This window comes from Thunnus maccoyii, chromosome 22 (genome assembly GCF_910596095.1).
Source record: "Thunnus maccoyii chromosome 22, fThuMac1.1, whole genome shotgun sequence".
Classification (NCBI taxonomy): domain Eukaryota; kingdom Metazoa; phylum Chordata; class Actinopteri; order Scombriformes; family Scombridae; genus Thunnus; species Thunnus maccoyii.
In genome coordinates this window covers 7412328-7429712 of record NC_056554.1, presented here as the reverse complement: position 1 = coordinate 7429712, position 17385 = coordinate 7412328, and the positions used below count along the sequence as shown (strand labels likewise).

General features: G+C 45.0%; 1 protein-coding gene across 6 annotated transcripts in view; it reads right to left on the bottom strand.

Moving 5' to 3' along the window:
- The window catches only part of kdm6ba (lysine (K)-specific demethylase 6B, a), a 102313-nt gene that overhangs the window by 8915 nt on the left and 76013 nt on the right, over positions 1 to 17385 (bottom strand). For 2 of the 6 annotated variants that reach the window (XM_042400337.1, XM_042400338.1), the window contains exons 6-14: positions 5202 to 5288; positions 3279 to 3400; positions 2599 to 2722; positions 2274 to 2369; positions 1864 to 2152; positions 1665 to 1742; positions 1299 to 1469; positions 948 to 1136; positions 81 to 653 (exon numbers count right to left, since the gene is read on the bottom strand). In XM_042400337.1, coding sequence (XP_042256271.1) covers positions 81 to 653; positions 948 to 1136; positions 1299 to 1469; positions 1665 to 1742; positions 1864 to 2152; positions 2274 to 2369; positions 2599 to 2717 — 1515 coding nt within the window. In that variant the 5' untranslated portion in view covers positions 2718 to 2722; positions 3279 to 3400; positions 5202 to 5288. Of the gene's footprint in view, positions 1 to 80; positions 654 to 947; positions 1137 to 1298; positions 1470 to 1664; positions 1743 to 1863; positions 2153 to 2273; positions 2370 to 2598; positions 2723 to 3278; positions 3401 to 5201; positions 5289 to 14649; positions 15070 to 17385 lie in introns of those variants that run through there. The other 4 variants (XM_042400339.1, XM_042400342.1, XM_042400340.1 and 1 more) reach the window with 4 other exon arrangements.

The following is a 17385-nucleotide window of genomic DNA, read 5'->3' as shown; positions in this document are numbered from 1 at the left end:
CATAAAACTAATAATTGCACATAAATTAAATAATATAAACATGGTACAAATGAGCTATTGCATGAATGACTTGTACTCACCAGGGAGTGACTGCTGGGCCTGCTCTGGTATCTCCAGGCCTCATGGGGCCCACTTTGCTGAGGTACTGTGGTGTTGCTGGCAGGAGGAGGTGGAGGAGGAGGAGGAGGGGGACCCTGGTGCCCCAGCCCTGGATGAGGCTGGAAGTGGCTGTAAGGCACACGGCTGCTGCTGCTGCTCTTGTTGTTGCTGGATGCAGGAGGGTTTGCTGGTGACGACTGGGCATGTAGGTGTTGATCTCTGTCTCCCCTGGTTGGGGTAGATGCCGTGTGAGAGGTAGCTCGGCTGCCACCTTGGCCCCCGATGAGAGGGCCTCTCTGGTTGTGAAGACCACGAGGCTCCATGGCCTGGCAGGGTGGAGCTAGCCCCAGTTTGGAGCTGGGGCTGGGGTAGGAGGAGTGAGGGGACTGCTGGTTTACAGCCTGAGGTTGGAACGTGTCTTTCTGTAGCTGAGTAGCACATCCATGGTTGTAGCTACCAGGAGAGGAATTCGGTGGAGGAGAGAGGGTCGAAGGAGTAGAAGAGACAGGAGAGGACTTTTGGGTGTAGCTGCCCATTCCTTGTTTATGGGTTTCCTGGTAAACAATAGAGAAAGAGCAATAATGCAACAGAGGATGATAAGAGTAATATAAAACTAACAAAGGATTTGCTACTTAACAAAACAGGAAAAAGGAAATCAATTTGGGGCTTGGTGTTATTCACAGCGCAGCAAACAATACTCTCAGTGAGGTTCGGACAGCTAATAGAATCAATACATCTTTATGGCACCACTCAATTCAATGAAGGTTTTCCCACTGATTGCGGTCAATAGTAAAATATTACCCCCTAGCTCTAAATGGCCTTTGTCCAATGAAGGCGTATTTCCTTACCGTTCGGACCTGGAACTCCTGCGACGGTGGATTCTTGCGGTCAGCGGTCTGAGGCTGCCAGGGAGTGTTGTCCTTGTGAAGGGGGTTCCAGAAGGCCGGTTTTGGAGGGAGGTGGTGGACTGATGACTGATGCTGCGATAACAAAGACTGGCCTGGGCCAGAGAAACGCTGCTGCCCAGGATGGGACACCTGCACAGGGAGTGGGACATTACAATATTTGTGACTGAAAGACTAATAAGAATGACAAATAAAACGGTGGAGAAAATAAATAACTTAAGTTATTATTTGCCACTCAATGTGTCTGTTTTGGTATTAACAGATTTTAAAAAAAGGGTTGTTCCTGTCTGATACCTGATCTGAACTCTTTTTCCTCTTGCTGGGGCTGGGAGAGTCCTCTGCAGCTGGGCGGGAGGACGGGTGCAGGGATGGCAGAGGAGTGTGCTGGATGACAGAGTGCTCCCCCAGTGGAGGGCCCGGTCTCTTCAGCTGACCCCCTTGCATCTTTCCAGGGTAGCCCCTCTGCTGTTCAGAGAAAAATGAAAGGATCAGTGTAAAATGCAACTACTGCAGTCAGTTCATTTTCCTGATATTTTCAGCCAAAGCTCAGTGACAGGGGCTATGACTGGAGTCTGCCGCAGTAGTGACAGACAGAATAGTGACTGTTCTGACTCTGTATGGATGATGAAACATGATCATAGCCAATTAGAGAGCTCATACCTGGTGCACCTGAGCCCACATCTCATCTCCCAGCAATTGTGGACCCCTGGGAACAAGCGACTCCTGAGGACCCCCAAACTAAAACAAACAGGAGAAACAAAACTGAAACCGTGAAGAGAACCATTTACCTTTTTTAATCTATGAAAAACTGTTTAGTGCAAAAAGCTGCTATGGAATCATCAGTACAATTGTTGCTCACCTTCAGCAGTTGGTTGGGCCTGCTGGGGGGAAGATGTGGGTTGGGGGGAGGTCCGCCGCTGCCTGCATAGCCTCCATTATGGAGACGCAGTGAGTGCTCATTGGGCAGGGGCACAACAGAATGTCCTTGAGGAGGAAGGTGGGATTCATACAGCTGGCCTAGTTGCTCCCAGGCTCTGTGGGGAGGTGGAGGATGAAGATGATGATGAGGAGGAGGTCTCTGCTGCTCCCTCTGCAGACCTGGTAACATTGGCTGAGGGAGCTCAAGCTTCTCACCTCCTCGCATGGGCCTGTAAGGCAGAAGATTAAAAAATATTTTAAAAAATCGAAAATGAAACTACAGTCTTCTGTAAATTAATTACAATCTGCCTTCTAAATTGAATTCTTTTACTGATTATTTTGTGCACTTACCCATTACTAAAGAATTTACTGGGATGGTTCAGTCCGCCCATAGGACCAGGAGGTAGATGGGGAAGGAGCTGGTGTTGGTTCATTCCAGGCGAACACCTGATGATGACATGTCTATACATCAGCATAGTTTCCTATTTATTCTCCCAAATAAAAAATAAAATATGGCATTTTTCACACAAAGGTAAATGTGAATTTTTACTTCAGTTCTGTTGTCAAAAGATGAAACACCAGTTTAGAGTTCTAATCTAAAGGTTAGACGTGATGGATTAAATTTAACAAAGCGGTTTGGGAAAGTTTTTATGTATGCATTGTCAAGGCAACATACCTGGCAGGTGGCTGCCAGGCGCGGCCGCCCACGGGAGGCCATGGTCCCCGGTTGAGTCCATCCAGAGGGAAGGAATCCCGTGTGCCACGCCCGCCAAACTGCTCTACTGCGTGATGCATCCAGCCTACAGATGTTAGTAATGACAGTCATATAGTCAACACACATGTGGACTGTACAGTATAATGAGAAGTTAGACTCCAAAATGTTTCACAGTTTGAAAAGGTGATTATTACCTGAGGCTAACTATTAAATATCTTTACCAACAGAAAATCTAATCACTCAATGTGTTACTGTTATAAAGTACCATCATCTGTTCAATATTATGGCATCCATGGTGGATTTGTGGTCAAACGGCAGACGTCTCATTATGCAGCACACACCAGGTTTCAACAGATTACCTTAAAAATCTATTGCACTCCAAATACTAGTTAGTCCATCAAAATTATAGACTGTAGCCGAAGGATCCAAACTCAGAAATGTTATTACTTTTAGGCTACTATATTTCAGTTAAACAACAGCTCAGACACTAAAAAAGCCAAAATGATTCATTTGAAATTACTTGCTTTAATTCAAACCATAATCCATTAGTTCTAAAGGTTATACAACACCAGTATGTTCTGCCCATCACATATTCACAACACTACGTCTGCATTATAGTGAATCAGAGAGCTTGCACTCACCAGACTAGCTGTGTCTGTGAAGCCCTCCACTGCAGCACAGAGAGGGCCTCACTCCAACACTGAGAATATCTGTACTGTCCGACTCCTCTGTCCTCAGCACCGAGAACCTAAAAGCCTAATGGCTGGAGAGAGACAAAGAGAAGAACAGGAGAGCCACTATGAGAACGAGCGAGACAGAGACACTCTGAAAAGTCAATAAATGCCAGTGGGCTCTCTATTATATAGGCTAGTTGGTGGGTGTATGTGTGTAAGTTGGAGAGCTTGCCAGCACAGAGGGGAGGGTGTAAGTAGAATATAGGGCAGTGGAGAGCCGGGCAAAACTGTGACTGCAGAGGAAAAACTGCATGAAACTCGCTTGCTTATTTATAGCAAATTCTCACATTTCAAATGGCTTCTCCTCTAGTTAGGACATTTCCCTCGGGTAACATTAGCATAACTTAAATGCACTTGAAGTCTTACATTATGAAGGATGTCTTTGTCTGTATGTGACTTGTTATGTGTCAGGCAGCCTGTAGGAGGTGCAAGTAAACCAGTCAGTACAGAGAAGGATTATTACAGAGGCCCAGATGGCTCAGTTGGGGAGCTCACCTATGAGGACAGACCTGGGGTTACTGTAATCCTTACTATGGGCCTTCTGATAAAGCGAGACAGAGGGAAAGACTGCGAGTGAGAGGCCTTGGTCATGTGCCAAGTGTGTGTGTGTGTGTGTGTGTAAGTGTATGTGGGTTGGAAGCAATGCCAAGTGTGCAAGCTGCATGTCCGTGTCAGGCTTGTGCATGTGAGAGAGAATATTGTGCACTCTTTTGGTGATAGTGTGTGTGTGTGTGTGCTGCAACGATCTGAAGGATGTGTGTATTAAGTGTGTGTGCATGCCCGGTGGATACACTAAGGTTTAATCTCATTACGGCAGGCGTGATGGAGAGGGAGAAGGGGGGGGGGGGGGGGGGGGGAAGGGGGCAGCAGCGACAGACGGCCCGAACAGGATGGAAGGATAGATTAAGGAGAAAAGATGGTGATGGAGAAGAGGGAAGGGATGGAGGGAGGTGGAGTGGAGTGGAAGAGTAGGAACGGTGCCATGAAAACGCCCACACACCTTCCCACACACCCACATATGCACACTACACATACACTGAGGCTACACAAAGGAAAACGGTTGAGGGGGAAACGCATAAAAGAAGCTGAGAGATAACTCCCTCCCCTCCCTGCCTTCTGAAACACCGGACACACACACACACATACACACACAACACAAAAGACAGAAGGTGTCAAGGTACAAAGAAGTCCACGTACTTCAATTTAAAAAAGACAACAAAAGAGATCCCTGACAAAACCTGAGGTGCATGTGGTCACACCTGCACATTCACCAGCGCTGTTAAAAACTAGTGAAACATCTTCTGTTGAAGTGAAGATTCAACATAATAGTAACAAGTTGTTCAATGCACTGCCTTTCCATTAGCTCAGCAAGAAAAAAATAACACGGCGGCAAGTCATGTATAATGCATTAGTCAGCGAGTACGTAGCCTAATGCTAACAGACACACGGGTTATGATTCACTTCTCTTGCTCAACTCAGCACTCATCCACCAGTTTTCCCAAATTAGCTCTGGTCATACGCAAGTCTTTCCTCCCACCGGTTCCTCTCCTCTTCCTTTCTTCCTCCCACCAACTCTGAATCTCTCTCTGTCTCTATTTAAAGCCCAGTAAGGGATATTTCAATCGCCGTCCGCTTTTAGCTTGTCAGGAGGGCTGCTATACAGTGACACATACACCGCCCTCTCTATCTCCTCCCTTCTGCTGCACAGGGATCATCATCCAACAGGCGCTGCTGCTATGTGAAGATAGGCTGGCAGAGAGGCTGGTGTTAACTGTCAAGACCGCTTCTGACATGCTTTAAGATACAAACACGCACTCGTGCTGAGCGTACCTTTTAGAGTAGCACCAAGTTATTGATTCACAGTTGTGTTAAGGCTCAGCTTCTGCTGCCAATCATCTCTCTGGGGTCTCCTCAACACTGAAAGACAGAGAAGACAAAAAAAACATTCATGTCAAGCTGTCATAAAAACGACATGAAGCCACGCAGACACAATACTCAAAACTACAATGCACAGCAACAGCCTCGCCTCTCATGAAGCTTAAGTCTCAAAGCATATGATATAATTCAGGGTTGAGAGCGGTCCGAGCTTTCAGTGTGAGCCAAGGACCTCTTCACCCTGCTAGACAGTGCATCATCGCTACCCTCAACCCCTCCTGGTTTCCCAACTTCTGAGGTGACGCATAGTTTCAGAACAGTGTGTTTGGAAAACCTGAGGGAGGTTCGGAGGCGTGGGGGTAAATCAGCAGGGAGGCTGACACACTGGGAAACGAGGGGGTCTCTTGTTCACTCGCTCTCCCTTTCACTTCTCACACAGACACAATGGTGAGACTGACTGCGCAGCTTAACAGGCAAGCAGGCGCACAAACACGGCTGATCCCGCTCTAACAGGAAGAGCCGGGTGGGCTAAGTCAACTATCACGTGTGAAAGAGAAGCACTGGGGAAACATAGTGAAGAAAAAAAATAAAATAAATAAAAACACATGGTATTGTAGGGAGAGGAGAGCATGACAAAGGGGGGGGAGAGGTTTGAGTTAGAAAAATGAAGAGAGAGATATGGATATAGATGTAGCAGAGACCCAGTTGTGACTAGTCAGTGCAAACAGGGACACAGTGGCGAGGTTTTAATTACCACTTTTATAGAGGGTGTGTGTTTATGTCTGTTGTGACCAAACGGTCGTCTATTCCAGTTGCTATCTTGGCTATCACGTTGCTCGCAGCACAGTGTGAGAAACTCAGTACTCTGAAACCAGATAGTGTACACACAGACTGCAGACAGTGTTACATACCAGCTCAGGTTCTATCTGATGATACTAAAGTGATAAAATGCGGCTGTCCCAGTTATGACGTCTATCTGACAGGATAAAGAGTGAAAGTTTGTTTATTCGAGCGTAACGCACTTTTCATTTTTCGGGGAACCCCTGATGACTCAATCTAAAAGGGAAAAAGGGCTTACCCCAAGCCGCTCCACGTAAACTCCGCCCTCCTGGGACACCACTGACAAGTCAGGTGACCGGGGGCGTGTTTCAGCCACCAATGTGAAAGCAGTGGGAATTTCTCGGACTTTGTGACGTCACTTCTGCTTCCTATGCAGCATGGGTTTATTGTAGGCGCGTGTGTATGTGTTTAGATCGGCAAACAGGATGTGATGCGGGGAAGGGGGGGGGGAGTTTCATGACCAAGAGAAGAACCAGACCGTAAGTTCAAGAGAAATGATGAGTCAATGTTGATAAAAGCATTTCAAACAAATGTCAAATATTTGTGTTGGTTACTCCAGAGCCATTGGAACGGTCGGCATTTGACTTAAAAAAACAGAGATATTCCGCTTCAGTGACGCCCTGAAAGAGCGTTTCACCTCATTTTTACCACAACAAGATACAGTGTTTCTTTATACAGTTGAGTTCAGTATGTGAAGCTAGATCAAGTGAAAGTGAATGAAGACTTACTACTCTAGTGCTGGTCGCCTCGATACCAAAGTATAAACAGCTGTTCTATATCAATTATTACCAAAGAGATGACACAATTAACAGTTTCATCAAAAATTCCCCCCCGTGGTTCATCTTGTGCAAGTGAAATCCCCCCCTATTGACGCCAGACATCAAAGAGCTTTTCCTGTCAACACCCTCGTTGCCGTAGTTGCGTAAGTTAAGTTATTGTCACGGCAACCCCAACGATCAGCTGGGAGGCGGGGCCAAGCAGGAAGCTTTGGCAAGGAGAAAAAAGCAGTGTCAACCATCCTCAACCACACCAACCAAGAAGCTAGAAAGAAAATAAAAGGAGCTCTGTTGAAACCTCTGGTGTTTAACAAAGAAACACACACACACACACACACACGCAAACGAAGTTTGTGGAAAAAAAAAACGACCATAATCCCACGTGACACACAAACCAAAGTCACAAGCTTGTGGCAGGGAAGCTTGCTTAGACACTAACATGATTTGGGGTGGGGTGGGGGAAGGGGGCAAATGGTTGAAATTAAGATGTTCAGATGACGTCTGTCTCTGTGCAGTGGCCTTAATTTATTCACCGTTGCCCTTCCATGCCAACCACGGGCCTGCACTGGTCCCCAGCCAGACAACCACACTGAGGCCATGTGAGGAAAATAGACTGCAGAGAGACGAGGGGAGGCAACGAGGGCATATGCTGCAAAAAAAAAAATAATAAAAAAAAAAGTCCGCCTGGACAAGTGAAAACATTGCCAGGAGAGCGAACGTCATTGAAAAAAGTTATCTTCTCTTATCCTGGTGGCAGATTTTTGCACCTATTTTAAAATTTCAAAAGTTGAGACTCAATACAAGATGGTTATGTTGATCAATACTGTCTGGGGAAAGAGCAAGAGACAGCAGGGTAGGAGATATGAACAATGACAAAGGATGAGCCTGAACACTAGGAGCTGGAGGGGGTGAACTCAGGCAGCTGGAGAGTGTTACTGCCCTGGTAAAGTCACTGTGGAGCCTGTTTGATAAGAAATGACCAGATAAGGCTGGGAGAAGTAGCAGATAAGAGATAATAAAGGGAAAGTTCTGGCAGCACCGAATTTCTAGCCAAGGACAAGCGGAAGGGCCATGCATGGTCCTCTCTCTCTCTATCTCTTTACCTCTCTCTCTCTACTCAACTTGGCCATTACATAATCAGTCCCAGATAGTGATCGTGTTCTAGAGGAAACACCGTGCATTTCTCTTTCTCTCAATCACACACACGCACAGAAGAACAGTCAGCCCCTGCATCCGTCCACCCCCGCCTTGTTGCCAGGTTCCCTTTGTGTATGTGCGCGTCCCCATGTGTGTTTATTTGTTTGTGTGTGTGCGTACGTCAGTGCATGCCGTTCCAAGACAGTGATGCGGGCTAACTTCATCACATCCACATCCTTGCACACACATACAGAATATCAGAAGGCACCGTTCCAGGGCAGTGTGGGTCAGCCGAGGACACGGCGAGCAAACATTGTTCCTGCACACAAAACACAGAAGCATCTGACCTCCGTGATGGACCATTATCTCCCGCTAGCATCCATCTGAAGACAACAACCCTCCATCCAGGGCGACGGAGCGCTGACCTAACCGTTCACCCAGTTACACCCAGGTCCTCTGTGCTCAGCAGTGCACCAGCCAGCCATAACAGGCCAGATAAAAGCTCTTATTATCTTTGTCTCCTCCTGACCTATACTGTATGTGCACTCCCTCATATCTGCTTTACATTCACATTGACATAGAGAGGCTGTAAAGCACAGAAGGGAGGAAGACCAGAAATCTTCACATTATACCTCTGCTGGGCTGAATCTATTTCAAAATTCAGTGGATTTTGAAACAACGGTGAGAAAGCAGAGCTTTAGCTTAGCTGCAACTGACGCTGTGTCATTTTGGCTGTTGGTGGTCAGCCTGTGAACATGCTGTTTGGCGTGTCGACACGTCTTTTTTCCATTGAATTCTTTTTTTATTATTTTAAGACATGCTTTGGCTGCAAAGCAAACGATGAAAAGCAAAATGATGAGAAGGTTGATTTCCGGGCTTACTGTGACAAACTGATGAGAAACAGTTAGCCTACATTTTGTTTGCTTGTGGAAAAAGAAACAGAACACAGAGGAGGGGGTCTGGTAGAAAAACATGAAAACATGAGGCCCCTTTTGTCTCCCGCACTCACCACTGTGACATCTGGGCCTGTGACTGACAACACACAACTGGGTTAGTGTGGCACATCTCTTCTCTTTCTCACACACACACACACACACAAACCAGATGCACGTGTGTGTGTGACGTTAAAGAGAAGGGAACAGAGCTCTTGGGGAGAGGAAACTGTCGTCACATCCACAGGAAGCAGGCCTCCCTGAGGGGTGTGTGTGTGTGTGTGTGTGTGTGTGTGTTTGAAAGAAAGAGACAGGGAGGCCTTGGGGAGGGGTTTAAAGGCTGAGGCTTCCTGTTGAACAGATATGCGTTTTACAGACTTTGAGACTGCGAAAGAGCAGATGAAAGTGATCTTTACATGGCTAACACAAGTCTCTGTGGATGTGAAACGAGGAAGAGTCAATTCAAAAAAACCTGGTCATGGCACGCAGTCATTGCTCTTAAAATACACCTCAGACATACAGTCATCTTGTGTGAAAAGCACGTGTATCCTACTCATGACTCACACGAGCTTCGTCAACAAAAACAAGACAGTGAACTAAATGAAAAGCCAATTACTTGGCTTGGACTCTGGGTGTTAAAAGAAAAGTCTCATTTCCCTTCTTTTCAGCTTCTGGTAAGAGAGAATGACAAACATATGATGGCATGATGAGTGTGTGTTCAGTAACTCCCCCCCCCTAGTCTGTTATGTTCCCTGCTTCACTTTCACAGAAACTACAGAAAAAGCATCAGTCTGGATGTCTCAACACACTTGACTAAACCTTTGTCTATTTTGCTGTAGCGACAGAAAAGGAGAATGACTCAACACCTGGTTTGTGAGGAAAGGAAAGCGGCGTGTAAATCCCGACAAACCGGAAACCTGAGAGGACGTGGGCGTTTCATTGATAACTGACAATGGCTCGATCAGCGTCACTCTCGATTTCCATGCTTGAGCAACCTCAAAAGCCCCAAACTTTTACTTAAGCCACTCCTAGTGATTATTTGCAACAAAAAAAAAACCAACAAATCTAAGAAAAGCTCTGGACAAAACAGAACAGCACAGCTCCTCTTTTCAGAAGAAATCAGAAGTGTAAAATCCCCCTCCCTCGAACTGCTCTCTCTCCAGGTGTTTCTATTCCACATCCAGGACTGAGACACACACACACACACACACACACACCCGACCAGCTCAGAAATGCACTAAACAAGACAAGAGACTCGGCTCCCTTGGTAACAGTTGTCAGGGAAACCGGTGGCGTCTTCACTAACATTATTATTATTATTGAACTGTAGAGGCAGAGAGAGGAATTCATAATGGGGTTTAAGGGTCTTCACTGATCAACATGTTTACTGAGACACAGGGCAGGCTGACCTCACACACCATCCTCTTCCTCTTCCTCCCTAGACTCACAGACATTATGTCTCATCAGCAGTCTCTGTGTGTATTTGTGTGTGTGTGTGTCCTATATGCCTCAGAGTTAATGACAGCATGCGTACAGATGGCCAGTCAAGCGTTTTTCTTACAGTGGGTGTAATTACCTACCGATCATTTTGACTTCATCAGAACAACTGTGACGCAGGCTGCCCGCCGTTGTTATGACGGCGCTGTTTGTGCCTGTAGTCCAGAGATCATCCAAGGCCTGTTTACAGATTCCTAAAATACCAATGTTGATCTTGGAGCCACTTTTTCTTTTTCTTTTTTTTCTTTTCTATGAACAGGCCTACTCCCTGGCTGAGTTATCATTTATTTTGCTAGCGTGGTCGGAGCGGGTAAAAGTAGTCACAGGAGGTGAGGTGAGGTTAAAAAAAAAAGGAAGAAAAATTTGTTCCAAGGTGTGAGAGTGTGTGTATAAATTTGTGTATGAGTCACAAACACACACACACACACAAACACAGCGTGTAGGTTTGGACAACCCGCCTTCCACCGTGGCATCATCATCCATGGCAAAGAGCCAGTGATAACAGAGAGGAAGTGAACTCAGAGGGACGACTTTCTCTTTTTCTCTCGCTCGCTCCAACGAGCAAACACGACACAAAACACCCCTCCTTCCTCCTCGCTCTGTTCGCTCAGGATGGATTCAATCTTATATCCTCCTTTGTTTCGTTTCTTGATTCTCCATCTAGAATGCTGCCATGTTTCACATTAGCGTATTGGCTGGGGCTTGTGGCTGCGTTTGAATTGCTGCCTGCTTCTGTAAAAGCTCTCAATAAATTCACTCTTCGACTTCTGGCTTAAATTATACCAATCTGTTTTTCCTTACTCTTCTCAGGTCCACCACACAGCGTAGCAGAACCTGGAGCTAGACCACAGCTGCATGTATGACCAGCATTTATAGTTATGGATGTCTATGCCTTGTGGTTGGCTGGCAGTATAGCAGAGCCCTGCTAGTCCATAGAAACTAATGAGAAATCAATAAGGACCATGACTTCATCCATACACACAGACCGCTTTTCCATCTTTCAAAACTAAAAAGACTATTAATGTGTATTAAGAGACATGAATTAACTACATATGTAGAAGCCCTTACTTGTTTAGAATTCAACTGTATATTTCATCTTCTATCTCTCCTCCACTTTTGTCTTAGAGATCTAAAACAACAAAGATAATCTGTTCACATATGGTGAACCCTACAGAAGTCAACCTGCATCCTGTTTTTTTTTTTTTTTTTTTTGCACTGGCCCCCACTTTGAGAGACCAGGATCCACAACAGGCAGTCTCACGCTGCATGGTGGAATTCCACACATGGTCGACTGATCCTTGGCCCCTACCAACTTCTAAAACCTTTATCCTGCTGCCTGTACAAGCTCAGTGTGCCAAAGTACGAACAAACAGACTGGTATTTCACTGCAGAAATGAAAAAGGGGAGCCAATCAGCACTAAGACCAGCTGCAATGCACTGAATATAGTTAGTATTGTACTGTAAATACTCCTCTACTTTATGCCTATCATGTAAATAGAGAAGAAGAACAATGGCTATGATAGTGCCCCTTTAAATGTTCAGTGTTTCTGTTGATATAAAGTGATGGGAAATTCCTCACTGGTTTCCAAACATCATGCCAGCTAACACGTAGAAGAACTCGTGTTTTAACGCCTGACCTGTTGGGGTGTGTGGGGAGTGTTTGAGAAGTCATTAGCGGGGCAGATGTTGTCCTGCACCTCCCTTATTCCCTCTCTCTCTCGTTTTCTGTCGCTCTCCGGAGGAGAAACGACACTCTTTACTGGAAAGGCAGCGACGGCGCTGTGTCACTCACACACACAGAGACAGACAGACGTTTCATCATGACATCCAAACACTTCCCCCGCCCGCTTCCCTCCCTGAAACACAAACGCACGCACTTGCTTGTGTTTGCTGTCGGTGAGAGCCGACAGAAGTAATCGTGACGCTGGACAGCCCCCAAAAATCTGATGGTCACACAGCCAAGACACACACACACACACACACACACAGCTCTTGTTTCATCACCGTCAACTGTCAAAGTGGTGTTAGATGAGTAAGCACTTTAAGCCAGCCTACTGACCCTTTTCTCTCTCTCTCTCTCACACTCACACTCACACACACACACACACACACACACACACACACACACACACACACACACACACACACACACACCTCTGCTGCTTGCTCAATATAGCTTGTGTGTGTGTGTGTGACTCACTATTGTTGAGTTGGCTTATTTCCACTGTCATCTCCCTCCTGGTGTGTGAGTATGTCACTTTAATATTCCTCCAAGTTCGTCAGCACTCATAGTAGAATGGGCGGTGATTGTTCATTCATACACACACACACGCGCACAAACACACACACACACACATACACGCTCCTATTGAGATCACGGGACAAATGGGGGCGGGGGAGAGCTGAGGCAGCACACAGCCGGCCAAGAGTGTGTGTGTGTGTGTGTGTGTGTGTGTGTGTGTGTGGAGCGATTTGGAGCTTTAACTTTTTACAACCTCCGACATCAAACGGGGAGACAAAACGCGCTGCTGGTTTCCATGCCAATCGATCAGACTGATCGGAAGTGAATCTTCAAAGGCTTTCTTTTTTTTTGTTGTTTTTTTTTTGTTTTCTTCGCGACCCCATGCCAGCACACTCCGCTCTTCCTGATCTGGACTCGTTTATTGCGGGTAATAAAGTAACAAATAAGCCTCCCAGCCAGCAACAAATTCTCATTCGCTTGTCCGATGACCGGTGGGGAAAAAAAAGGTGGATATGGTTGTAACGTCTGTGGGCGGCGAGGCAATAATAAAGACCAATATCAATAACTGTTAATTATGTCCCTGGAAGACATTGCCACGCCCCCAACGACTAGACTTTGTCCTGGTTTAACTTCCTTTACCCTTGCGTTATTTAATCATAACCACAATCAGTGTGTGTAATTTCGACGCGAGCTGCCCGGAACGCACAGAGACGCACGGGTTAAACAAAGACATGCGGGTCAGCTGGGTAGGAAGGTGTGGGGACTTGCCATAAGTAAACCCCAGCTGACTCTTGTGGGCTTTTATCATCGCCACAGAGAGCATGGATCAAAATAAAGACGCCAGAAATATGTTTAAAAGTCAAATAGTCGCCTCAGTCAGTCATTCTGGACTAATGTTCCCTCCAAATGTGATAATTAGATTACAGATCACGTTGACCAAACAATACTATGTGGTCAGACTTTAGCGCACTGACTATTCCTGAAACCCAGACCTAAAGGACAGCACCAAAACACCGCCCCTCCCCCCCTAAAAAAAGAGAGGTGATGCAAATCACTTCCTTTCAATCCGGCTCTTTGTGTGCGTAAGGATTGACTGGGGGGTGATGGGGGTGGCAGCTATCCATTCACTTTATACGGCTGCCGACCTCAGTGCTCCTGCCCACCCCCCACTCCTACTCCAGCAGAGCTCCACACACACGCACGCACACACACACACAATAGCGTGAGATCTCCTTACACAGGCAATTTTCTCTCCCTGTCCTCTAGTTCTCCTTCCCTTTTCTAGCCATGGGATGTTCAGGAGTTTTCAGCTCAACAATGACCAAACTAGGACCCGAAGTGTCCCAAAGCAATATGAGGATTAGGTCATCATCACTATTTCATGAATAGATGTATTAGGGGGAGTACTTTATACTCCAGCCATTGTCATTATCATTCATTTACATGGGTTAAACACTACACTGAATCATATCTCAAACAGAAATACCTCATTGGGACAAAACCTTGAAAAAGGTGGGGGATTATTTGGGGGCAACTGCTTTGAAAAGACACCCAAACCAAATCCACAACAAAGCCAATTTACAGAAATTACTCTCATCCACGTGCGCTGGATGATTAAACATGTCCGGTAAAGATGATCAATCGTGGATAAGAGGAAAACAATTCGCAGAACTGAGACACACAGGCGTGGGATTATGGTCACCTGTGTTAGAGAGAAAAAACACAGCGAAATTCCCCCACCTCATCGATTACACATGATCAAGGGCTCCGCTTTAATCAATTACGATAATTCACTCACTGCCGTCCTGAATCGCTACAGAGCTTCTCTTAATCAACAAGCTAAACCAACTGAACCAGCAGTACACTGACATACATCACGTTTAAACTTTTCACCCACTTCCAAAAACAACACACAAAGTGGTCAGAGACTTTTAAATGCACCGGTTCTCACAGCAGCAGCTGCTGTCCCCTGCACTCACCGTTCATTCATGTGTTCCGCTCCAAAAAAGAAAATTATTCCCAAAATGAAATATGTATCCGGTTCCTTGAGGGTTCACGGCAGCCTTTCTAGTCTTTGTATCCGCAAGTTGTGGAGCTCCGAGCCTGCAGAGAAATTCCCGACCAGCCGGCTGAGCGGAGAGCAGATCCAGCTCTATAATCCCTGCTCGTCTCCGCCGCTTCCTCTCGAAACAACCATGAAACTTGAGCCGCCTGACGGCCGGAGAGACTCTCTGATGTCCTTTATATATTCTGCGTATTATTCCGTTTTGCCGTGCAGCGACGGCCCCGCTAGCTCGGGTCTCTCTCCGAATCTCTCCGCGTCGAGCTCTCTTTTTTCCTCTGCTTTCACACACAGAAGCAGCCGGGATCGTATTGCGTGAGCCGAGCTCTGTTTTAAAGGGACAGAGCAACGCTCTCTCTCTTTCTCACACACACACACTCACACACACATACACACACATACACGCCCGTCTGACGTCACCGCACAGCCCCGGAATTCCCTGACAGCGCAAACTGGCACTAAGTCCGACTCCCTCCACACGACTCCCGGTACCTCACTACCCTCATCTCCCTCCGTCCTCCTAGTAGATTTACTTGTTTATTTTAAGACCCCCCTTTTTCATTTCTATTCGACTCTTCTGTCTTTTAAGCGGATTCGTGACCGACTGTTACAGTCAGTGAGCATATTTCCTGTGAGCGTCTATTTTTGGATGAGGAAGAGTATTACCCCCTTGACCATGTTACCACAGGAAGACAGATACAGTACACTGTTAAGATTAGATTTAGTAGTACTATAAATAGGACCAGGTGTGTAGAAATAAACTAAAATTATGTAGAGGTTACATCCCACACTGTAGATTTGATATATTCCTGGTATGTAGGCTATAGACCTATGGATTATTGATATACATTTAGATATACACTGTTGAAACTCGTGTCTTTTAAGGAAGTATGATATTAATAAACCAAGAACAACAAACTATGTCCCTATTTTTGTAAGCAGTCAGAGGGGAAAAAACTGCTGAATATCTGTGAAACACATTTGGTGTATAATGTTACATAATATCACATTATCCCTGATAAAAGGCCTATGGTACTTTAGAATTTTATACCTGTCATGTATTTAGGTATGACCTTTGAACAAGAGACCTTTTATCAAGTGTTTATAAGGTCACACTAACAGCATTATTAAGGTTATTAAAGTATTAATTCAGTTATAAATGTTGGTAAATGCTGTTGTTTGTAAATGGAATTTGGCTGAGATCCTCTGCAGCCCTTTTCTAGTAGTAAGTGGAGGAATTTTTTTCACCCTGGCCACTCAAAATATGTTCCCATCAATGGTTTTAAAGTGATCTATAAAGCATTCGTAAATTTGTTAATTTATTAACCATTGATAAAGCCGTTAATCATGTCTTGTAAACCATTTACAAAGGCTGCCTCATTAAAGTTAATTTCATTATTAATTCTGTATACAGTGCTGTGTCTATGCTCAAATAGTTCCTGTTCTGCATTACTTGATTAATTGAATAATTGAACAATATATAAAAATGTGATATAGTGATTTTGTAATGACATATATAACCTACCGTGAGCTTTGTGTACAGATCTTTTGCAATATGTATATATATATATATATATATATATATATATATATATATATATATATATATATATATATACTATACTATACTATACTATACTATACTATACTATATTATACTATACTATGTTTATATAGTACACAGTCTGTGTTGCTGTGTTGGACAGTGTAAAGTGTGATTATATAACACTATATAAGACAGACAGACAGATAGATAGATTATTTAATCACAATATAGTACACATGGCTAGACCTATAAATAAAACTTGAGTTATGAGACCAATAAATATCTTGCTCTCATCGAGGTGGTGACATTAACATCTTACATCTCATGACACAGATGTACAAGAATTATATGCTGTGTGCTTAGAAGCAGCCAACCGACATCCTGTGTGAGGTAAACAAGACTTCGAAAAACACGAACGGGTTTCTCCAAGGTTGGAAACATTTGGTTGTTCCAGCCTTTCCTGGCCAAAGTAACCATCCTGTACTCTGTAATAATGCCAAAGAGCCACATTGGTGTGACCAACAGTATGTGTCACACACTCTAAACACACACACATACACACACAGACACACACACACACACGTGTAGAGGTTATATTTAGAAAGCACTTCCTCAGCAGGACAACAGGAGGCAAAATTAGCCGCCGCAGGGAGGACAGGAGTGTGTCATGGATGATGCTGAGAGGATGACATAAGGATATACACAGACGCAGTTCACTTATGGTCACAACAATGCTAAATAAAACCCCTAAAGAACAACATAAACAATAAAATCTGAGCATTATGAAACCTCTCTCTGCCATGGTGCAAATCAGTGATGCTATCAGTGTCTCACTGTCTGTTCCTCTCTCTCATATCACAATATCTTACTCACACTAAATTTTGAGATAACTGAAGGAACGAGAAAAGAGAGACGTGTGTCTGTGTGCTCGATGGAAACTCCTGATGAAGTAAGTGCATGGCATGTACAGTATGTACCATCAGGGTGCATCTAGAGTCTATTGTCAAGTGCCAATGAATGTTCAATAATGTGTTTTGTGTTGAGAAAGAGGAGGGACCCAGCACAGTGGGGGGCTTTATGACACTTGGTGGCAGTGTGCTGTTTTGG